The sequence below is a fragment of the Narcine bancroftii genome, chromosome 5 (genome assembly GCF_036971445.1).
Source record: "Narcine bancroftii isolate sNarBan1 chromosome 5, sNarBan1.hap1, whole genome shotgun sequence".
NCBI lineage: Eukaryota > Metazoa > Chordata > Chondrichthyes > Torpediniformes > Narcinidae > Narcine > Narcine bancroftii.
This window is the reverse complement of record NC_091473.1, coordinates 245,507,810-245,528,561: the sequence shown is the minus strand read 5'-3', so window position 1 is coordinate 245,528,561 and position 20,752 is coordinate 245,507,810. Positions and strand designations below refer to the sequence as shown.

Sequence of the window (20,752 nt, the reverse complement as noted above, 5' to 3'; positions counted from 1 at the left end):
CGAACCTTAACAGCAAAGTCTCGGCGCTCCCCCACGTGGTCCATCTGCTCAGTCCAACTGCCATCACCTTTATACAGGCTTTAAACGGCCTGTTAAGGGAAATGGTGCTTTATTTTAAAATATGCTAATAAAATGTAAGCCTTTACTGGATAACTTGCTTTTAAAATATTGTGATTTATTATATTAAATATGCCTAGCAGCATTACTCTATGGGTCAGCGGAAAGTACCAGACTTGGAGTAGTCTTATACAGCAAATATAGCTTAAAACTTACATTTTAGGTGGAATTTGTGTCTTCTTATGCAGAGTTGTCTTATACACCAGCATATATGGTATCTATGCATTGTTTGTCTGTAGGTTCATTCTGTTTGTATGAGTATATTTCTGTGTCAATGAGTATGTGTATGTATGTGTGTATATAGATGTGCATGTTTGTACGCAGCAGTTTATTTTGAACGTGTGCAAGTGTGTGCATCTATCCATGTACATGAGGGTGCATATGTGTGTGTATCCATGTGTGTGTGTGTGTGTGTGTGTGTGTGTGTCTGTGTGTGTGTGTGTGTGTGTGTGTGTGTATCTGTGTGTGTGTGTGTGTGTGTGTGTGTGTGTGTGTGTGTGTATGTGTGTGTGTGTGAGAGAGAGAGAGAGAGAGAGAGAGAGAGAGAGAGATTCTGCTCCAGCAGGTGGGGATGTGGTGCCTTTTGGAAGCTGCAGTTCAGCCTTGGTGTCAGTGAGTGGATAACCAGTCGACAACTGAGAGTGCCAGGACTCTTCTGTCTCACAGCACTGTTATTGGGTCGATCAAATAGGAGAGCAACGGAGACGGTTACAGATTGCCAGTGCTTCACGGCAGAGCCGGTCGAGGTGTTCCCAGTCCCCAGACACCGAGAACGTAAAGAGAGAGAGTGGGAGAGAGAAAAGGAGAAAGCATTCAGTTAAAAACCACAATCACCCGCCTCAGCTTTGACTTTACAAAGGGAATTTACAGATTAATTTGAGATGTCACTGCTGAGGGATGAAAATCCAGCTAAATCTGAAGATGAATTTAACATGTTAGACAAAACCATAACCATTAACAACTAGAAGACACCAGGAAGTATTGTTTGTGTGTAAACCTTGTGAATTTTCTGCAAGATTGCTTTTCTTCTGTTGAAACATAATGTCTGGGCTGGTCAGAGCTGAAGAGCACCGGCTTTGCTGGAAAGCATCCCATTCCTCAGGCACTGAAGGTGTGAGACAGATTAACAGGACAAGCAGCAGCGATGGAACTAAAACCTGCTCCCGACTTTATCTTGCCTTCATATTAATACTGCTCACATTGACACCACGAGTGGATTCTTCCTGGTGGTAAGTCCAATTCATTCAAATTCATGGCTGGCATCAGTTTTCTTTTCTTTTACATAGCTGACAGGTTTGCAGGTAGACATTCTTATTACTTTAAAATGATCCCTGTGGTATGAAGCAAAAAGATGCAAAAGAAATCTGAACGGATGATTCTAAAACTAAGTTTTATCGATAAGGACAGGATGGCTCAGGATTTATCCTCTCAAAAAGAGAGGCCACATTTCTTTACATTTGAGAAAGAGCTTGATAGAGCAGGTGGAACAGGCAGAACTCTTAGGGATCAAAATCAAAAGGTAGCCACCTTAGAACTCAACAGAAAGAATTTTTTTGCCCAATAGATGGTAACAAAATGTGAAGTTTACTGGCAGGTAGTTGAAGTGGATAGCACAGATACTTTTAAGGGGAAGTTAGATATATAAGGAAGAAGGGACAAATTGTTATGATAAAGTGCGGATAATTGTTCATAAACAGTTTAATAGACCATTTGGGCCAATTGGCCTGCTCTATTGCTACTAACACAGTGTGATTCTATGTAATGTTTCTACCAATAATTCCATGTTTGAACCTATTTTGATCCTTTATCCCAGCCCTGTGACATCTCACGAGAAAACCATAGCTAGTTTGGTGCCTGGTTCTCTTCTTCCTCACCACCTTTCTCCCACGGTTTAGCCGGAAGCGCACTAGTCTCTGATTCAAGAAGTCATGGGATCAGACGGCACTCCCGGGACTCAACACCATAATAAACTGGGTTGATATTCCAAGTGCAATTCTGAGGGAATGCTATTGTTTTAGGAGTACTGTTTTCCCAATGAATTGGGCGGCCCTGATTTCGTGGGCCAGAAATGCCTTGTGCCTTTTGGATCCTTCTAATTAATTTCTTTAAAATGTTAAGAGAATCCATATTTGCCCTCTCAAATGAATATTAAAAGGCTTAATGGATCTAAACCAGGATGTTTTCTACAGATTTCTGCCCAACCTCAATAAGCCTAAATTATTCTAAATTAATTTTACAAAATTGTTTGTGGGGATAATTTTGGGAGAACATTTTCACTTTAAGATTTGGACCACAGTTACTATACAGCAACTTCCTCACCACTGTGTATTTCCTTCATTGAATCTGAGTGTGACTATTCTCCCCACAAGTGATCTTCCAATTTTAAATTCCAGGAGGAAAATTGATAATTTCCACCTCTGGAAAAATTGCCTCACTCAAGATTCAACCACTTATTGACTTTCATTGTAATTCCTCCAATACCATCCCCGCTCCACCATCCTCAACCATCTCCCGTGATACATGTTGTCCACTCTGCTCCTGACCTCTGACTCTCAGAAGGCCCCTCAAGGACACTCCATTGCACCTGATCTCATTTACCTGCATTGTCTCCCAACACACCAAAGTCCCTCTTCAAATATGTCCACCTTACCGTATCAACCCATGTATAAAATTCTGACAGGACTCGACAGGTTAGAAGCCCAGAACAAGGGGTCACAATCTAAGAATAAGCGATAAGCCATTTAGGACTGAGATGAGGAGAAATTTCTTCACTCAGAGAGCTGTGAACTTATGGAATTCCCTGCCATGGAAATTTGCTGGTCAGTTCATTAGATATATTCAAAAGGGAGTGAGTGTGGCCCTATTGGCTAAAGGAATTAAGCATTAGGGAGTAGAAACTGAAGCTGTAAAATCAACCTTGATCTGAATGAGCAGGTTGGAAGGGGTGAATGGCCTTCTACTGCTCCTCTTTTCTATTGTATTTCTCCACCCAACTTGATCATATGATCACCAAAGCCACCATTCCCTTTTGTTGACATTCTCTCTGTTTCTTTTTATCTTATTTACTTTTTCTAAACTTCAATACTATTTTCATATCATTATGCTCAAGATCCTTGTAGTTAAAGTTTCAGTAAAGTTTCTTTACTTGAAGAATATATTCAAAATTTTTAGTTATAGCCCCCAAGTCAGTCCAAGATTATCAACAGCATAACCCTTAAGTGCCCTTGATGTTTGTGTATAATGCAGTATCCATATAACCTACACCCATGTCTACATGATTGAATTTCAGGTCATTTTAGTGATAACCCAGTCTATAATGTTGTTGACAGTTTCCCACTAGCAAATGCTTGGAGACCCCTTGAGCAAAATCACCTTGAGTTGTGTTGTCAAACTTTCATTCACGTGGGATTGAGAAATTTCAACACTTTGCATTTCTGCTCATACTGCTCTGCGAGAGAGCTTAATGTAGTCTTCCTTTTTTTATGAATAAAATGTGTGTGTGTGTGTGTGTGTGTGTGTGCACGCGCGCGCGTGTGTGTGTGTGTGTGTGTGCGTGTGTGTGCACGCGCATGTGTGTGTGTGCGTGTGTGTGTGTGCGTGTGTGTGTATGCACGCGCATGTGTGTGTGTGTGTGTGTGTGTGTGTGTGTGTGTGTGTGTGTGTGTGTGTGTGTGGTATGTGTGTGTGTAATGGACCATGAATATAAAATACACAACATACTCCAAGTTAAGTTATGATAAATTATAACTTACGCTATATAAGCATACGTTAAACCACTTTTGACACGTAAATTCTCATTTGTGCTAGTCTATCTTTGTGCTTTTGAATTAATATTTGGTGTTTTTATGTATGTTAGATTCTGTGCATGAATACATGTGTACAAGGCCATGTGCATGTGTGAATAATTATATTTAGGTCTATTAAAAATTCTATGATTTTTTTAAGAAGGGCAATTATCCTGTACCCGGTGAATTTTTCAGCATGTTCCTGTTTAATAGCATCCCTCCTCAATTGCATTTAATAGATTGGTTTTATAACACCACATATTTAGTGCCCTAAAAGGCAGGGCAATAAAATCCCCATTATCCAGAATTCAAGCAACCAGCAAAAAAAATTGCAGAAAATAAATAGGTAAAAAAGTTTAAAATTGGCACCCCTAGGGGTCAGTTTGCCATGCCCCAGATGCGGGATGAATTTCTAGGCAGACATTTCTTCGTTAAGAATGATTTAAAACTTTAGAATAGAGACCCTATAAAGTCTGGAGATAGTCAGTTCTTCCAAGCATTAGAGCCAAAGCAAATGTCAGAATCAAAAAAAGTTAATTGGGTGTAATTTGGGTGGCACCGACTCATGGGTGAAACAGCCTGTTACTGTGCTGTATGTCTAAATATAAATTTAAAATCTTAAGATGGCATGTTAGTGTAGCAGTTAGCGCAACACTATTACAGCCCCAGCAACTAGTGTTTGAATCCGCCGCTTTCCGTAAGGAGTCTGGGCATTCTCCCCATGACAGAATAGGTTTAATCTGGGTGCTCCGGTCTCCTCCCAAGTTCCAAAGACGTTTGGGGTTGGTAGGTTATTTAGTCATGAGTATATTTGGACCAGAAAGGCCTGTTACTGTGCTGTATCTCTAAATTAAATTAAATATAAATTTTACTTTCAGAAGAATTTATTCTGTACCTATTATTGGGGCGTTTATTAGATAATCTGTGAACATGAGCCATTTTTTTTTGCATGGTAGCAAGTATCTGTGGATACTGTGGAGGGCATTTGGTTCTTCGCTCGAAGAAATAACATATTCAATCCTTCACACACCCCTCTATAAACCTGCCATTTTATTCTAAAATAATTTTGATCAGCAGATTCCAAGACCTTTCCAAGTACAGTGTTCTGTCTTCCAAAAACGTCGGGGTTCTTTAAAGGGTTTCTCCAGTTCTGATCTATGCTAACGGACCAACAATAGTTAAGGCAAGATTTCAATGGCATCCGCATATTTACGTGATGACACCATTTCCCATGTCCAGGAATTATATCACATCCATGAAGGAGGCAGCAGGCGTTAACAGGTGACATTTTACCAAGTTCAAATTTATTGTCACATCTACAGGATGCAGTGATGAATGTTGTTTTGTGAGCAGGCCAGTTAGACATCTCAAACATAATGCAACAAGTGAGACAGAACAAAAGTGCAGGGCTACAGAGAAACACCAGTTGGCACAGAAGAAAGGCAACATACTTTTACAATTCTGAGGTTCATTCAGGAGTCTGATAACAGTGGGAAAGAACCTGTCCTTTAATATGGTGGTACTCATGAAACTTCTTCCTGACAAGAGGGGAGTCAACAGAATGAAGTCAGGTGGGATGAGACCTTTAAAGTTGGCTGTTTTTACCATAATATAAACACAATGTGGAGTAACTCAGCAAGTCACACAACAAACTTTATATAGAAAGGATAAAGATACATAACCCATGTTTTGGCCCTGAGCTCTTCATCGGGTATGAGCAAAATGGTAGGAAAGGGGGTGGGACAAGGGGAGGAGCACAGGCCCACAGGTAAGAGGTAATATGTGGATAAGGGAGGGAGAACACAAGAGAAAACAGTGGGAGAGGATTAGCTCTCTGAATGGAGAAGGAAGCAGGTAGAGAACTGGAGGAAAAGAGACAGAGGAATAGGGAAGAGAGGGAGAATGGGGAGTTGGCTCGCCGAAACAGGAGAAGTTAATGTTAATGACATCTGGTCGGAGAGTGCCCAGATGGAAAATTAGGTGTTGCTCTTCTAATTTATGGGTGGCCCAAGTTTGACAGTGGGCAGGAGTGGGGCACAGAAATGAAATGGTTGGCCACTGGGAGATCCCTGTCATTGATGTGGACAGAGGAAAAGGTGCTCAGCAAAGCAATGTAGAGGAGATCACAAAAGGAGCACCAGATGCAGTAGATGACCCCTGCAGATTCACAAATGAAGTGTTGCTTCACTTGGAAGGACCGTTTGGGGCCTTGAATGTTGGTGAAGGAGGAGGTGTGATGCTTCCTGTGATCACAGGGGCAGGTGGCGATGTGTAGGAAGGGCCAATATATCTAGAGGCAGAAGTTGCCAGATCAGATGTGCGTGAAATGGAGGAGATGAGAGTAAAGGCTGAGTTGATGGTGGTAGAGGGAAAGCCACGGTTTTTTTTTAAGAAGGAGGGCATCTCAGATAATCTGGAATGGAAGACCGTGTCTTGGGAGCAGATGCAACAGAGGAGGATGAATTGAGAGAAAGGAATAGAAGCCTGACAGAGGACTGGGTGTGAAGAAGTGTAGTTGAGGTAATTGTGGGAATTGGTGGCTTTGTAAAAAATGTCTGCAGAAAGTTTTTTTTTCTCCAGAGATGGAGACAGAGAGATCAAGAAAGGGAAGAGTGTCGCCGGAGATTGACCAAATTAATTTGAGGTTGGGGTAAAAAGTTAGCAGAAAGTGGATAGGGTTGACAAGCTCTTCATGGGGACATGAGGCAGCACCAATGTAGTTGTCAATGTCATAGCTTTTTTGTGAATTGTGCTCTTGTTCTGCTTTATATGGGTGTGAGCATTAGAGCTGACCTGTTAGACTGCTATCAGGTCAACTTAAGGCCAAGGACATCACTGTACCCGATATAATGTGACGGATAAACTTACACTTAAAACTTTTGTAATAGGAGAACAAGGCTGGCGGTATAACCTGGATCTCTAAATATCCTACTATCGGAATGGTTTCAGTGGAGTTCTATCCCTGAAGCCAAACTGTTACTTTGGGAGAGCTGATGAAAATACTCAAAGGGTGCAGCAAGTGATTGGTCGTTGCATGAATTCTATCTTCAGGCTTCATCACTTATTGCATCAAATGAGAAGCAGAAGTTCCCTGTATTGAGAAAGTGTTCAAAATGGGAAACAAGTGTATCCCAGCTAAGCCCGGGCACCATTAGGCTTGCTTGTGCATCATTTCACGTTATCCACAGCTGAAGCTCCACAAGGTAGTTACTGCAGAGGATTACCATAATTCAGGCAGCTCACCACCGGCCATTTCACCCTCCTGTTGCCTCCTAATGCTCAATCAGTCTCTTCTCTTTTCAGAAGAGATGGCTTCACACAACCCCTTTTAATTAACTGGGGTGGAGGTCATGGAGGGAGTGGCCCAGGGAGAGGTTACTAGCCTGGAAAGGTAAGGGTTCCCTTTAACTTCCTTTTTTTTAATTGTTCGCCCCTAACTTTCAAGTAGCAGGCAACAAATAACCTCACCTAACCGGCCATCCCAAGATCTTGCCGCTTGGTGCTCACATTTGGCTACACACCTCATCCTTACTCCTTGTGAATCCCTCCAGAATTCAGAACCTCATCTGGCTGAGACCCAAATTTCATAAGATGAGCTCATTGGGCTCCTGTGTGGTAGGCCTCGTAGATTGATGGACAAAGTTGTTTATAGTGGCGAAACTGGACTCATGTGCAATCACTTCACTAGAAGATCTAGAATACGGGGAGCCCCCGGGTTACGAACGAGATCCATTCCTAAGTCGAATTTGTAGATAAATTGGAACAGGTACATACAGTTCTTATTTAGTGTCAGCTATCCAAATGTTTGTCTTAGTTCTGTACAAAAAAATTAAAGAAACAGCTAGATAGAAAAATAAGAAAAAAGGTCATGATTAAAAGCTATCACTTGGTCTCGTTCCATCAATGTCTTGCAATACCGGAAAAGGCATTCGTGAGATGACATTATGCGTATGCTCAAATTGTGGGCACAATTTGTTCATAAGTACAAGTTGTCCATAAATCGGATATTTGTAACCTGAGGAGACCCTGTACTGGTCTTTCCTGAATGGTGAACCTGAGCGAAGGCCTTGGAAGAAAAGTCCTAGTTTCTGATTGCATCATTTTTTGTTATTCCCCAGGATACAGGTTGTTGAGTTGAAAGAGAGAGAAAGGGGTTATCCTTCTTAGCTGAAGGATGACCTGATAGAGGTACATAAAATTATATAAAACACAAAATTCACTTTGATTGGAGGAACTCAACTGGTCTTCAATTGCCCGTCCTAAAATTATGACAGGCATAGATCAGATAGCATCCCTGGGTGAAATGCCAAAGATTACAGGGCATAGAACCATAGAACATTACAGCACAGTAAACAGGCCCTTTGGTCCTTCTAGCATGTGCCAAACTAATTATCTGCTGGGCCCAACTAACCTGACCAGTCGATAGCTCTCCAATCCCTCTCATCCATGTACTTGTCCAAAATTTTCTTAAATGTTAAAAATGAGCCCACCTTCACCACTTCAGGTGGTAGCTTGTTCCACTCTCCCACTACTCTGTACGAAGAAGTTCCCCCAATGTTTCCCTAAACTTTTCCCCATTCACCCTTTACCTATGTCCTTTAGTTTGCACCTCATCTAACCTCAGAGAGAAAGCCTACTTGAAGTTACTCTGTCTATGTGCTTTATAATTTTGAATACCTCTATCAAATCTCTCCCCTCATTCTTCTACGCTCCAGAGAATAAAGTCCTCACCTGTAACTCAATTCCTGAAGTCCAGGCAACATCCTAGTAAATCTTCTCTGCCCTCTTTCAATTTTATTGATATTTTCCTGTATCTAGGTGACCAAAACTGCACACAATGCTCCAAATTAGGCCTCACCAATATCTTATACCAATAACTTGACCATAACATCCCAACTCCTATACTCAATACTTTGATTTATGAAGGCCAATATGCCAAAAGCTTTCTTTACACCCCTATCAACCTGTGACACCAATTTCAGGGAATTATGTATTCCCTCTGTTCTATTGCACTCCTCAGTGCCCTACCATTTACCATGTATGTCCTACCTTGGTTTGTCCTTTCAAATTGCAACTCTCACACTTGTCTGTATTAAACTCCATCTGCCATTTTTCAACACATTTTTCTTGCTGGTCCAGATCCTTCTGCAAGCTTTGAAAACCTTCCTTGCTGTCGCAATGACTCCAATCTTTGTGTCATCTGCAAGTTTGCTGATCCAATTTACCACATTATCATCCAGGTGAGGGGGAGTAAATTTAAAGGAAATTTGCAGATGTGTTTTTTACACAGAGAGTGGTAGTGCCAGCAGGGAGGGTAGAAACCAATATGATAGCAATGTTTAAGAAGCTTTCATTCAGACATGCAAATGGGCAGTGAATCATGGAATACCGACTAAGGGCAGGGAGATGAGATTAGTTTAGACTGGCATCATGGTTGATGCAGACATGATGGGCCAGAGGGTCTGTTCCTGTGCTACATTGCTCAATAATTTATGTCTTTAATTATGCTCTCCTACTGCATCATTTCGGCTGGGGAAAGATGAACCAGAGCTTGTCAGCATTTACAAGATGGTTTTCCATTATAAAAAAGGAACCGTGGGAGCTGAGAGGAGAAAACAATTGACTTCAGGACTTTGTGGGGGTAAGTTTTCCCTAGAAGTAGTGGGGAACCACAGATAAAGAACAACAGACCATCCTATGTCCCAGAACCTGAGGATATGTGGAATGGGTGTGGAGGCCAAGTTGTCGGGGATATTTACGGCAGAGGTAGGGAGCAAAGGTTCTTGATCAGGAGAAGCCAGGAGAATGAGGTTGAAGAGGACTGTAAATTGACCATGATGGAATGGCAGAATGGGCCAAATGGTCTAATTCTCCTGCTATGTCTTATGATCTTATGGTCTAACCTTGTCCAGTTGGCTGAGTCAGCTCATTACCATCTTCCTTCCGTGATCATTGATGGTAAAATTTTGACTCCATTTTATGATATTTCTACTAAAAGTACTAAGCAGAAGGCTCAAGATTCCTGCACTGTCACGTACATAAAACACACAAAATGCATTTACCATTGCTTTCCACACCAAGAGAAGCCACTAGTCCAGTATCCCTATCAAGATGAGAAAGAGAAGCACAAGAGAGTCCCTTCAGAGACGTCAGGTGTCCGTGGACCCCACTCCTCAGCCTCCTCCTGCACTCCCATAACATCCTCCTGTCCGTTCCAAACCTGAGGCATCCAAGTCACCCCTCATGTTCCCTGGTTCAGGACCTCTAAGCACCATTTGAGAGCCCTTCTCACTATCAGAACCCTCACGAATCCTAGTACTGATACCTGTCTCCCACAAGCCCATCATCATCGGCCCGCAGCCTGATGTGAGTCCTTCATCCACCAAGCCCTCCTGCTGTTGTCCTCTATTTTATGGGGTCTTTGCCCAGAGCTGTTCTCCTTCTCTGGGAGGTGGAGGGTTGGGGGGGAATGGGGTGGTGTTCTCCAGCTCTGGCGGCCTGTGCCAGTCCACTGCACCCCAGAGCCTGTTTCCCCCATGGTATCAGATGCCAAGCATGAGCTCTGCCATTTTGGCCACGGTATTTGGCTAGATAAATAGAATTCAAGATTGTGAAGGACTTAGAAGGAATATTTCATTCCACAGCCAGGAGCTTCATTCCTCACAAAAGGACGAAGGAAGGAATGATCTGGAATTCACTGTCTGCGAGGAAAGAAGATCGTTTTAATTTAGACCTATAGACCTGGTACGTTTGGAAGGGTGGGAGGAAACCGAAGCATCCAGAAAATACCCACACAGACACAGGGAGAGTGTACAAACTCCTTACAGTTCCGGATTCAAACCAGGGTCACTGGCACAGTAACAGCATTGCGCAAACCACTATACAAACCGTGCCACCCTCGGGTAGAATAGTGTAGAAAGTTTCAAAATAGAACTGAACGGATACTTGAAAAAAAACATATGCAATGAAGAGAGTTTGAGGGCTAATAAACCCAGGGCGATGGCAGAGGCACAAATGATCAAATGACTGACTTCTGTGTCGCATGATTGTATGATTTAAGCAAGTTATTTGCAATGGTATTCACGACGTTGACACGATCTCATTGAACTGATCTCACTCATAGGTACATTGGGGCTCTAGGAGCTCGTGTGATCTGTGACAACATCCCAGGACTGGTGAACAAGCAGCGGCAGTTGTGTCAGAAACATCCCGATATCATGCAATCAATAGGGGAAGGAGCCATGGAGTGGATCCGGGAATGTCAGCACCAATTCCAGCACCACAGGTGGAACTGCAGCACTCTGGCCAGGGACCACACTGTATTTGGCAAAGTAATGTTGCGTAGTAAGTTTTTTTTTTCAAAGAAAACTTTCTGGTTTAAAATGGTAAGGAAGTAAACCAGTGAAGTGGGTGGTGGGGTGGGGGGGGGGGGGGGATCCAGAGCTGAATTGCCAGTTTTAATGTGTTTTTGTCCTGTTTAATAACGTCTACACCTCGACTTAACAATGGCAGTGGGAGATGATGAGTTTCATCATATTCAAATGTAAATTTTAACCTGAGTTTTAATGCTGAAATGCTCAGATTATTCATCCTCATTCTGAAGACTCCTGATGTTACTCCAGAAAATAAGGATGAATTATCTCTAAAAGAATATCACAGAACCTTTATAAATTGACAATGCTTATTGACTCATTTTGTTTCATAATTATGTCTATGTATGCGATGGATGAACAGGCCCTTTGACTGTCATTCTGTTAGAAAATAGTTAATTTTCTAATACTCCTGAAAGGCTGGAATACCTATTATGAAATCTTCTGAACTATATCTAACTTGCATGGTCAACACGAATACAAAAAAGGATGAATGTATCTCTAAACAGTGGGCCATCAGTTTTGTGGGAATTCGAAAGTCTTCATGTGTCTCAAATAACTGGACTTCTATAAGAATCTGAGTACATTGTTGTTATTCAGAAATGAAGTACGTATGAAGCATCATTGATTTTTCAGGGCATTCTCCTTGCGTTATTATGTTTGTAAATAAGAGTTACATTTTCCAGCTTGCAATGCACATGTGCATTTAAATGTTGAACCCATGTAAAGTCATTCTTCTTAAAGCATAACATTCATGAATGAGATATTAAACCATGCTCTGCATGTTCAGGTGGGCGCAAATAATTCCATAATATTCGGGCGGCAAGGTTAGCATGGGAGTTTGCGAAATACTGCTACAGCACCTGCAATCAGGATTTGGATTCGAATCCTGCTCTGTCTGTAAGGAGTTTGTACATTTTCCCTTGGATGTTCCAGTTTCTACTCATCCTTCAAAAAATACTGGGGTTTGTAGGTTAATTGGATACAATTGGGCAGCCTTGTGGGCCGAAAGGGCCTGTTACCATGCTCTATGTCTAAAAATATATAAATTAAATTAGTTAACAAAAGACATCTGTCCATCATTGACCTGCATTGTCCTGGATAGATAAATAAACAGGATAGATAGATAGATAGATAGATAGATAGATAGATAGATAGATAGATAGATGGATAGATAGATGGATAGATGGATAGATAGATAGATAGATGGATAGATAGATAGATAGATAGATAGATAGATAGATAGATGGATAGATAGATAGATAGATAGATGGATAGATAGATAGATAGATAGATAGAAAGATAGATAGATAGATAGATAGATAGATGGATAGATAGATAGATAGATAGATAGATAGATAGATAGATAGATGGATAGATAGATGGATAGATAGATAGATAGATAGATAGATGGATGGATAGATAGATAGATAGATAGATAGATAGATAGATGGATAGATAGATAGATAGATAGATAGATAGATAGATAGATAGATAGGTAGATAGATGGATGAATACATTAAATTTGTTTGCTGCCATGTTTGCATGCATAATAACTGATTGTATTTAAATGGTAGTTCTAATGCAGATAAAGACCTTAACAGTTATTTCATAGGTGAAGAAACTGATTAAAAATTGACTTTGAACCAAAGGGTTACCTGAGAATGGTTGATGAGAAGTAGTTACAAATTAATGACTTTAATGCAGGCTCCCTGCTTTTGAAACTTGGCTGTACTGAAGTCAAAGGTGCTGAATCTTATGAGAGGAGTTGATTGTACTTCAATCGCATGTTTACAGCTAACAACCAGGGATGTAATTTTGAGTAAGGAAACATCAGAGAGGGCCTGACAGGAGCATCAATCTGAAGCATCTGAAGGCACGACTGTCAACAGTAGAGTTAAGGGAAGGCTGTCAGCAAGATGGAATTGGGACATTATGTAAAATAGTTGTTGTGATATGTCAGAAGGGAAAGCTTTGTACATGTATGGAGGCTTCAGAGCTATCAGAGAGGTTCAGGGAGAAGGACCATCCCATTTACCATAAGAAGGAATTGTCAGAGACGTCATGAAGAGGGAGGACAAAGATAAGTGGCTTTACTTCAATTCTAGTAGACGAAAGTGGACCTCCAAGTGTAAAGTTTCCCCAGACATGTGAAGAAAGAACTGACAAAACTTGTAAAATGATTAATTAACATCGAGCCCAATGGCATGGCCAGAGAGTGGAAGATACATAAATGTAAGGTTTTTCTTTTCCTTCCTTTCCTTTACCCCCACCCCCCAACTAAGATCTCTTCCAGGTGCATCTCTCTTTTAATATGTATTTCCAGTGTAACTCAGAGACTGGATTCAATGCCGTCTCCAGAGATCAGCCTAACTGTGTGCTGTCTATTCTCCACATGGCTACAGATCTCCTGCATTTTAGGCGAATTGCTCATATCCTTGGCTAGAAACACTGTCTGTGCATTTCAAGTGCAGGAGCTTTGAGCCAAGAGCAGAATGTCATCTTCCCTGATGAGCTTCTAGGCGTTGAGTGCTTGCCACCATGCCAATTCCTGGAAATTACTTCTGGAAAGACAATATCATTAATTTAAGAGATGCCACATGCCCACAGACACACTCACTCATGCACACAAAATTTGAGTCCTAAAAACGAAGTGGGAAGTTCCCGATTCAGGATCTGGCAAGCAGGGCAATATCTCCCAGTTCTGAATGTCTTTTGTTGAGATATTTCTTTAGTCAGGGAATGGTGGAGCAAGAGAAATGGAGAACATGTTGCAGAAATGAGCATTTGAGAAACCAATGTAGGGATAGAGGGGCATTTAATCTGAGGCTAGATAAACAAGCGGAAGAGAATGGATCAAAGCTTGTTCCGACTGTTTTAGACAAAGAAACAAGGAAGGAAACTGATGTAGTGTGTACCATTTGTGAACCCATGGGCCAATTATTGTGCTACAGATTCCTTTACCCAACAATACTTACTTAATGCCTCTCAAAGGAAGGAAGGAATTTCCTGCTTTATTCGATCTATCTGACCACAACCACTCTCTAACAGAAATTAATGTTATTACAGTTGAAAGAATCAAAATCCTTGGTAGAAAGAACTTACATATTGAAATAAACAGGGATCCTTAAGCATAGTAAAACCCCTGGTATCCGGCACCCGCTGGGATTGATAAATACCGGATAATTGAATTTTCCGGTTGCATGAGATTGCATGTTGCTTGATTGGCAAACTAATGGTGAGGCGCACCAATTTTAAACATCCGTATTTTTTACCTATTTATTTTCCATGATTTTTTTTTGCCTGAATTCCGGATAACAGAGGTTTTACTGTAAGAGGAAAACTTCACCTGACACTGGGAATACAGAGGGCAGGTCATTCTACCAGCTGTGTTACTGTCTGTAGCATTAATCATTGCAGATTCTTCACACTGGGATCACAAGCCTTCAATCAGATTCCCTAGCTGTGGCTCCACTGGTAACATGAATGCATTTTAAACAGTCGGTTCCTGCTTCAAGTTTTTCTCTGGAAGCATTGACGTGACATGTCAGGTAGCCACACCTAATGCATCCGTAAAGCAGTGCTGCCCTGTCACAGTTTGGCCCTGGCTCCATCTGTTCTTTCATTTGGACACAAAAGATCAGGATGCTGGGTTTCATTAGCCAGGGTGTAGAATAGAAGAGCATGGAGGTCATGCTAAAACATTACACCAGAGGTGGAACTTTGCACGCTGTTCTGATAAACACACTATAGGAAGTAGATGATTGTACTGGTCTGGGTGTAGAGGAGATTGACTGGGATGCTGGTGTTGGATAGAATGTTCCATTATCAGGGAAAACGGGGTTGTTTTCCTTGGAGCAGAGGATGCTGATGGGGACCAGACCGAGGTGTGCAAATTACGAGGGGCATTGATAAAGGTGGTCAACGTACCACTTTTCCTAGTTACAGAGATGATGCAAGCAAAGATTACAGGTTTAAAGTGCGGAGTAAAAGAGCTCTGAGATAAAAACATTTTCACCCAGAGGATGGTTGCAATCTGGAACACACTGCCAGAGGTGGAGGCAGGTACCCTCACAGCATTTCACAATCAGAATTTATTGTATTGTCATGAACAAATCATGAAATTCAATGTTTTGCCGCAGAATCATAGAGCAAATGTTCATATTATAACCATCTTACAACATTACTATATATAAAAAAATAGTGCACGAAAATTAAGGAAGTGTCTTTGGTTTATTGATTATTCAGGAATCTGATGGCAGCAGGGAAGAAGCTGTCCTTGTGCTATTGAGTGCTCGTCTTTAGACTCCTGTACCTTTTTCCCCAGTGGTAGCAGAGTGAAGATGATGTGGCCTGGGGTGGGGGTCTTTGAGGATAGGGGTTGCTTTTTTAAGACACCGCCTCATGTAGATGTCCTCAATGGAGTGAAGTCTGGAGCCTGTGATGTCGTAGGCTGATTTAACAACCCTCTGGAGGTTATTCTTGTCCTGAGAGTTGGTGCCTCCATACCAGACAGTGACGCAACCAGCCAGAATGCTCTCCTCGGTACACCTGTAGAAGTTTACGGAGACTTCAGTGACATACCGAATCTCCTTAGACACCTCACAAAGTATAGCTGCTGGCTACATGTTGATCTTGCAAAAATAGATGGGTTAGGAAGTTGTGAGTAGGACACAAAGAAGCTGCAAAGTGATACAGATCAGTTATGAGATGGGAGATCATGTGGGAAAATGTGAATTTATCATTTTTTTTAAATTTATACAGTGACAGGACCTTCTGCCCCATGAGCCCATGCGGCCCACTCACTTATGCCCAATTGACCAACAAACCCAATTCGTTTTGAAGGGTGGGAGGAAACCAGAGCACCCGGAGGAAATCCACACAGACATGGCAACGTGGGATTTGAACCCCGATCACTGGCGCTAACCACTACACTAACTGTGCTGCCCCTAGGCTGAAAATAGAATAACGCTACAAAATGTAGCAGGGCAAAGGGTATCTAAATGCATGAGGCAGAAAGGCACTGTAAAAAACTAGGAAGGCTTATACAGTGTTTGGTTTTGGAGTTTAATAGTAGAAATGCAACCTTAAAACATATAAACTGGTAAAAACATATCGAGAACACTGTGCATAATTTTGACCTCCATATTCAATCAAGGATATATTATTGTAATGCAAAGAGGTTCACTCGATGGTTTCTTGAGATGAATGGGTTGAAGTATTAAGAGAGATTGAGCAGTTTGGACCTATATTCAGTGAAATTTAGTCATAAATGAGAGGTGATCTTGAAACATCCAGTATAAGATTCTGAGGGAGTGACTGCTGAGAGGATATTTTCTTAATTATGGTACAAAGGGTTTACAGTAAAACCCTTGTTATCCGGAATTCAAGCAACCCGCAGCCTCGAGCAACTGGCAAAAAAAAATCGTGGAAAATAAATCGATAAAAATATGAATGTTTAAAATTGACACGCCTCACCGTTCATTCACCAATCCATGCAACGTGCAATCTCAAGCAACCAGAAAATTCACTTATTTGGCATCTACCAATCCCTACAGGGGTTTTACTATATTTTTAGAATAAGGGGTCACCCATTTAAGATGGAGATGAAGAGGATTTTTTTCTTGCAGAGTTTTGAGAATCTTTGGAATTCTCTACTTCATGGAATGTAGACAGATTGACATATATTTATACTGTGAGACAAGGATAATGGCATCACCTCAACCCCATCTTTGTTGTTTCATGGAGATCTGGATCAGTGGATTTCAAACTGTCCCCCCTAAACTCACATTCCTCTTTAAGCAATCCCTCTGTCATAGGTTCTCTGTGATGAGTAAGGGATTGCTTAACCCAGTATGTGAGTGGAAAAAAAGAGGTTTGAAAGCCACTGTTTTAATTGTACATACTTGACTCAGTGTCATAACTCCAAAGGAAATGGGCCAATGACAATTTTTCTCAAGTAAAATATTTCAGTCACCAATTGTGTCTAGAGCAGTGATTCTCAACCTTCCCTCCCCACTCAGAGACCACCTTATACAATCACAGAGCACTTATGGCATAGGGATTGCTTAAGGTGGAATGTGAGTTTAGGGGGACAGTTTGAAAACCACTGATCTAGACCTTAGAAGTGTCACGCTGTTTTCAAGTGTAAAGTCAAGGCACACAAAACTTTGGTACCATTTATGGATAATTCGAGTGGAAAAAAAGACCCTCGTAAATGTTCCGTCAGTGTTGTTTTGATCAACAACTGTAGTTTTGCCACTGAGTAAACAGATCTGAGCAGGGCAAAAGAGAAAATACATGTTTTACAAGAGTTCAGGCAGCGGGCTCATCTCCTCAAGTCACTGGTTGGAGCATGCCTTTGTGTCAAGATCTGTAAACAGTAATAAGAGATGTAAATATTTCCAGAGGCAAACTGGTGAAAAGTCAAACAGAGATAATTCAAGCAGTGACTGGTTGAAATGATTTGTACAGGGCCTAGTCAGAAACCATGAAGGTAAAGACTTTATTGCTACCTCAATGCTAATCCAGATAACCCACTCTCTGCTTCATGGGCTTGCTATTCACAAGCACAGCATAACTAAACTTTAATGAAATGTAAGTGCCAGGATGATCAAATTTAGGAGTTCAAAATGATAATGGGGTTCAATTATTAGATCTTATTTCTTCCTCTTGAGAAATTCACTGGAGGATCTTTGGAATAGATCTTTCAAGATTGAAATCACAAAGTTCATTTTGATGGAAAAGGTGTTAGAAATCTGGAGCTTCCTCCTTTGAGGTGCTGTGGAACTTGGGAACCGGTTGGAAGTTTCAATCCTGAAATGGATAGAGCAACGAACAACGCTCTGGGGGCAGTTCATCAGGTCGAGCAGCATCAGTGGGAGAAACAGAATTGGCAATGCTGCGGACCGGAACCTTTCATCAAGACCGAGAGCGGAGATGGCTGGTAGTTGTGTGGGGAAATAGCTAGCAGCTTCTTCCCCTCCATAGACTGATATCCGAACCGTTAACGAACCTACAGACACTACCTCACTTTTTTCTCTTTTACCATATATATTTTTAAATCTTGTATTTATGGAACTGTAATTTATAACAATTTTTGCATCTGTAATGCACAACACTGCTGTCGCAAAACAACAAATTTCCTGACACACGTTCATGACAATAAACCTGATTCCAGAAGGTTGCACTCAGGACTGCTGAAGGGTTCCAGCCCGAAATGTCATCAATTCTTTCTCTCCCACTGATGGAGTTCGACCCGTTGGATTCCTCCAGCCATTTGTTTGTCAGTCCAGGTTCTAGTCTCCTGTGCAACCTCTGAAATTGATAGATTTTTGGTTGGGAGGATATCCAGGGGAAAGGCAAGAAGCATTACAGTTCAAATTCTTGTTTTCCAACCTTCCACAGCTCCACCCCTCCCTCTCGCTGTGACCTCTTCTCGTCCTGCAAATTTCTAAGTGCTCCATTTCTCCCTCCCTGCACATACAGCACTGGTGGCCTTGCCGTCAGTTGCCAAGGCTCTAATTTCTGAAATTCCTGCACTAAACCTTTCACCTCTCTTGCTCTCTCTCTTAGGAAATAACATCAATTTCTTTTTCCAGAAATATATTTTAATCACAATACACATAATAAATGCAACCAGGATATGTCTTTCTCAACATTCAATATACAATCAGTTTAATGCATTGCTTTACAAGGCATGAGCACCAATCATGTGTTCTCTCTTGAAGCATTTGAGAAACTGAACTCATCCCATCTGTGTTGATTGATGACAGAACTTTACACAATTAAATGGTGACCATAGAAATAACCTTACAGCAAGGTTGGAGTAGCGGTTCGCACAACGCCTTTACAGCGCCAGTTATTGGGACCGGACCTGGGCTCGAATCCCGCACTGTCTGTAAGGAGTTTGTTCATTCTTCCCGTGTCTGCGAGGATTTCCTCCATGGGTTCCGGTTTCCTCCCACCCTTCAAAAACCTACTGGGGTGTAGGTTAATGATGTTTAAGTTGGGTGGCATGGTCTTGTAGGGCCGAAATGGCCTGTTTCATTGCTGCATGTCTAAAAATAAATCAGCGCAACCAATCTCTGTTAAGCTTCAAATAACAGAGCCAACTGTCATTCTCTTCACACACAAGTGAAGAACGGCATATTCAGTGAGGTGCCTGATAAAACATGACACGTTCAGAGGGGAAAGGGAAAGACTCTGAAAAATTAAAAATGTAAAACCAGACAATGCCAGAAATTATTTAGGATGGATTGTTTCTAGGTGTCGTAAGAAAAGTTATTGTTTCCAGGAAAAGCTTTTTCATCAGGGATGCAGGATAATAAGAAGGGTGGCATCAGTAGTGGTTAGCACAACGCCTTTACAGCACCAGCGATCGACACCAGGGTTTGAATCTCGTGCTGTCCATAGGAGTTTGTACGTTCTCCTCTATCTGTGTGGGTTTTCCCCGGGGGGCTCTGGTTTCCTCCCATCCTTCAAAACATAGTGGGGGCTTAACGCATGGGCCGAAATGGCCTGTAATGGGGCTGTATGTCTAAATTATAAACTTATAAAGGGAAGATGTGAGACTGGCAGTTTTTGCAAATCCAATTGATGATTCATGGAAACAGAACAGAAGCTACAGTTGAGAAGCAGGCAAGGATGAGTCGCATCCTGAACATTAACACTTTTCAGCTCTGATGCACCATGGTTCCTGCATACACCCGCTACAAAATCTACTCCCTATGGCTTCTTCCAGAACTTTCCAAGCCTGTAACCACTACCACTCAACGAAACAGGACATGAGATTACAAGGGCCTGTCGCAGGTCCATAACACCAGACAATTTTATTTGAGAAGTTTGCATCCTGAAAAATAAGTGGGGATTATGATAGACAACTTCAAGCTGAACACAAAGATTATTTTAGATTTGCTGTATCACGCAGGAAGTTGGAGAAACATTAAACTTGGCATGTTTAATTGCATAATGTACCCCTGAGCCAAGCACTCAGGTTGACTGCACATGTTACGCTACAAAGATGAAAAGCCCAGGGTTTGTCTTGGTCACCAATTTTACAATAGTGGAGCTCAAAGGATTTCTTCATAAGGACAATCAGGCAGCCTTAATCGTATACTCGCCACAAATGTAGCAGAATTTATCACAGCTGTTGTGACATTAATGAGACATTTCTGTTGTATTGAATCTTCCTGAAGGCAATAAATGCTATTATTAAGTACACTTTCTGTACTTTTGCCTGAAGAACACGTGCATCGATATATGTTCAATCTATATCAGCATAATGCACAGCATCCATATATGTGAGCTGCTTTTATAGCCCGTCTGCATCTATCCTGTTTAAGTGTGCCCAGGCCTAAGACAATATTTGCCTAGCACCTGCACTGAGTGCATGTCCAGGCATGCTTGGACTGACCAAAACAGCTTGCTTTGTGGGCAATATACTAGCAGACTTAAAATACGACAGGAAATCACAAAGCT

The 20,752-nt window shown here is 41.5% G+C and overlaps 1 protein-coding gene across 1 annotated transcript in view; it reads left to right on the top strand.

Moving 5' to 3' along the window:
* The first annotated feature begins 748 nt into the window (after nucleotides 1-748).
* Nucleotides 749-20,752, top strand: part of wnt2bb (wingless-type MMTV integration site family, member 2Bb) — a 57,582-nt gene continuing 37,578 nt past the window's right edge. Inside the window, exons 1-2 of the mRNA XM_069941946.1 lie at nucleotides 749-1,346; nucleotides 11,026-11,246. Coding sequence (XP_069798047.1) covers nucleotides 1,159-1,346; nucleotides 11,026-11,246 — 409 coding nt within the window. The 5' untranslated portion in view covers nucleotides 749-1,158. The remainder of the gene's footprint in view (nucleotides 1,347-11,025; nucleotides 11,247-20,752) is intronic.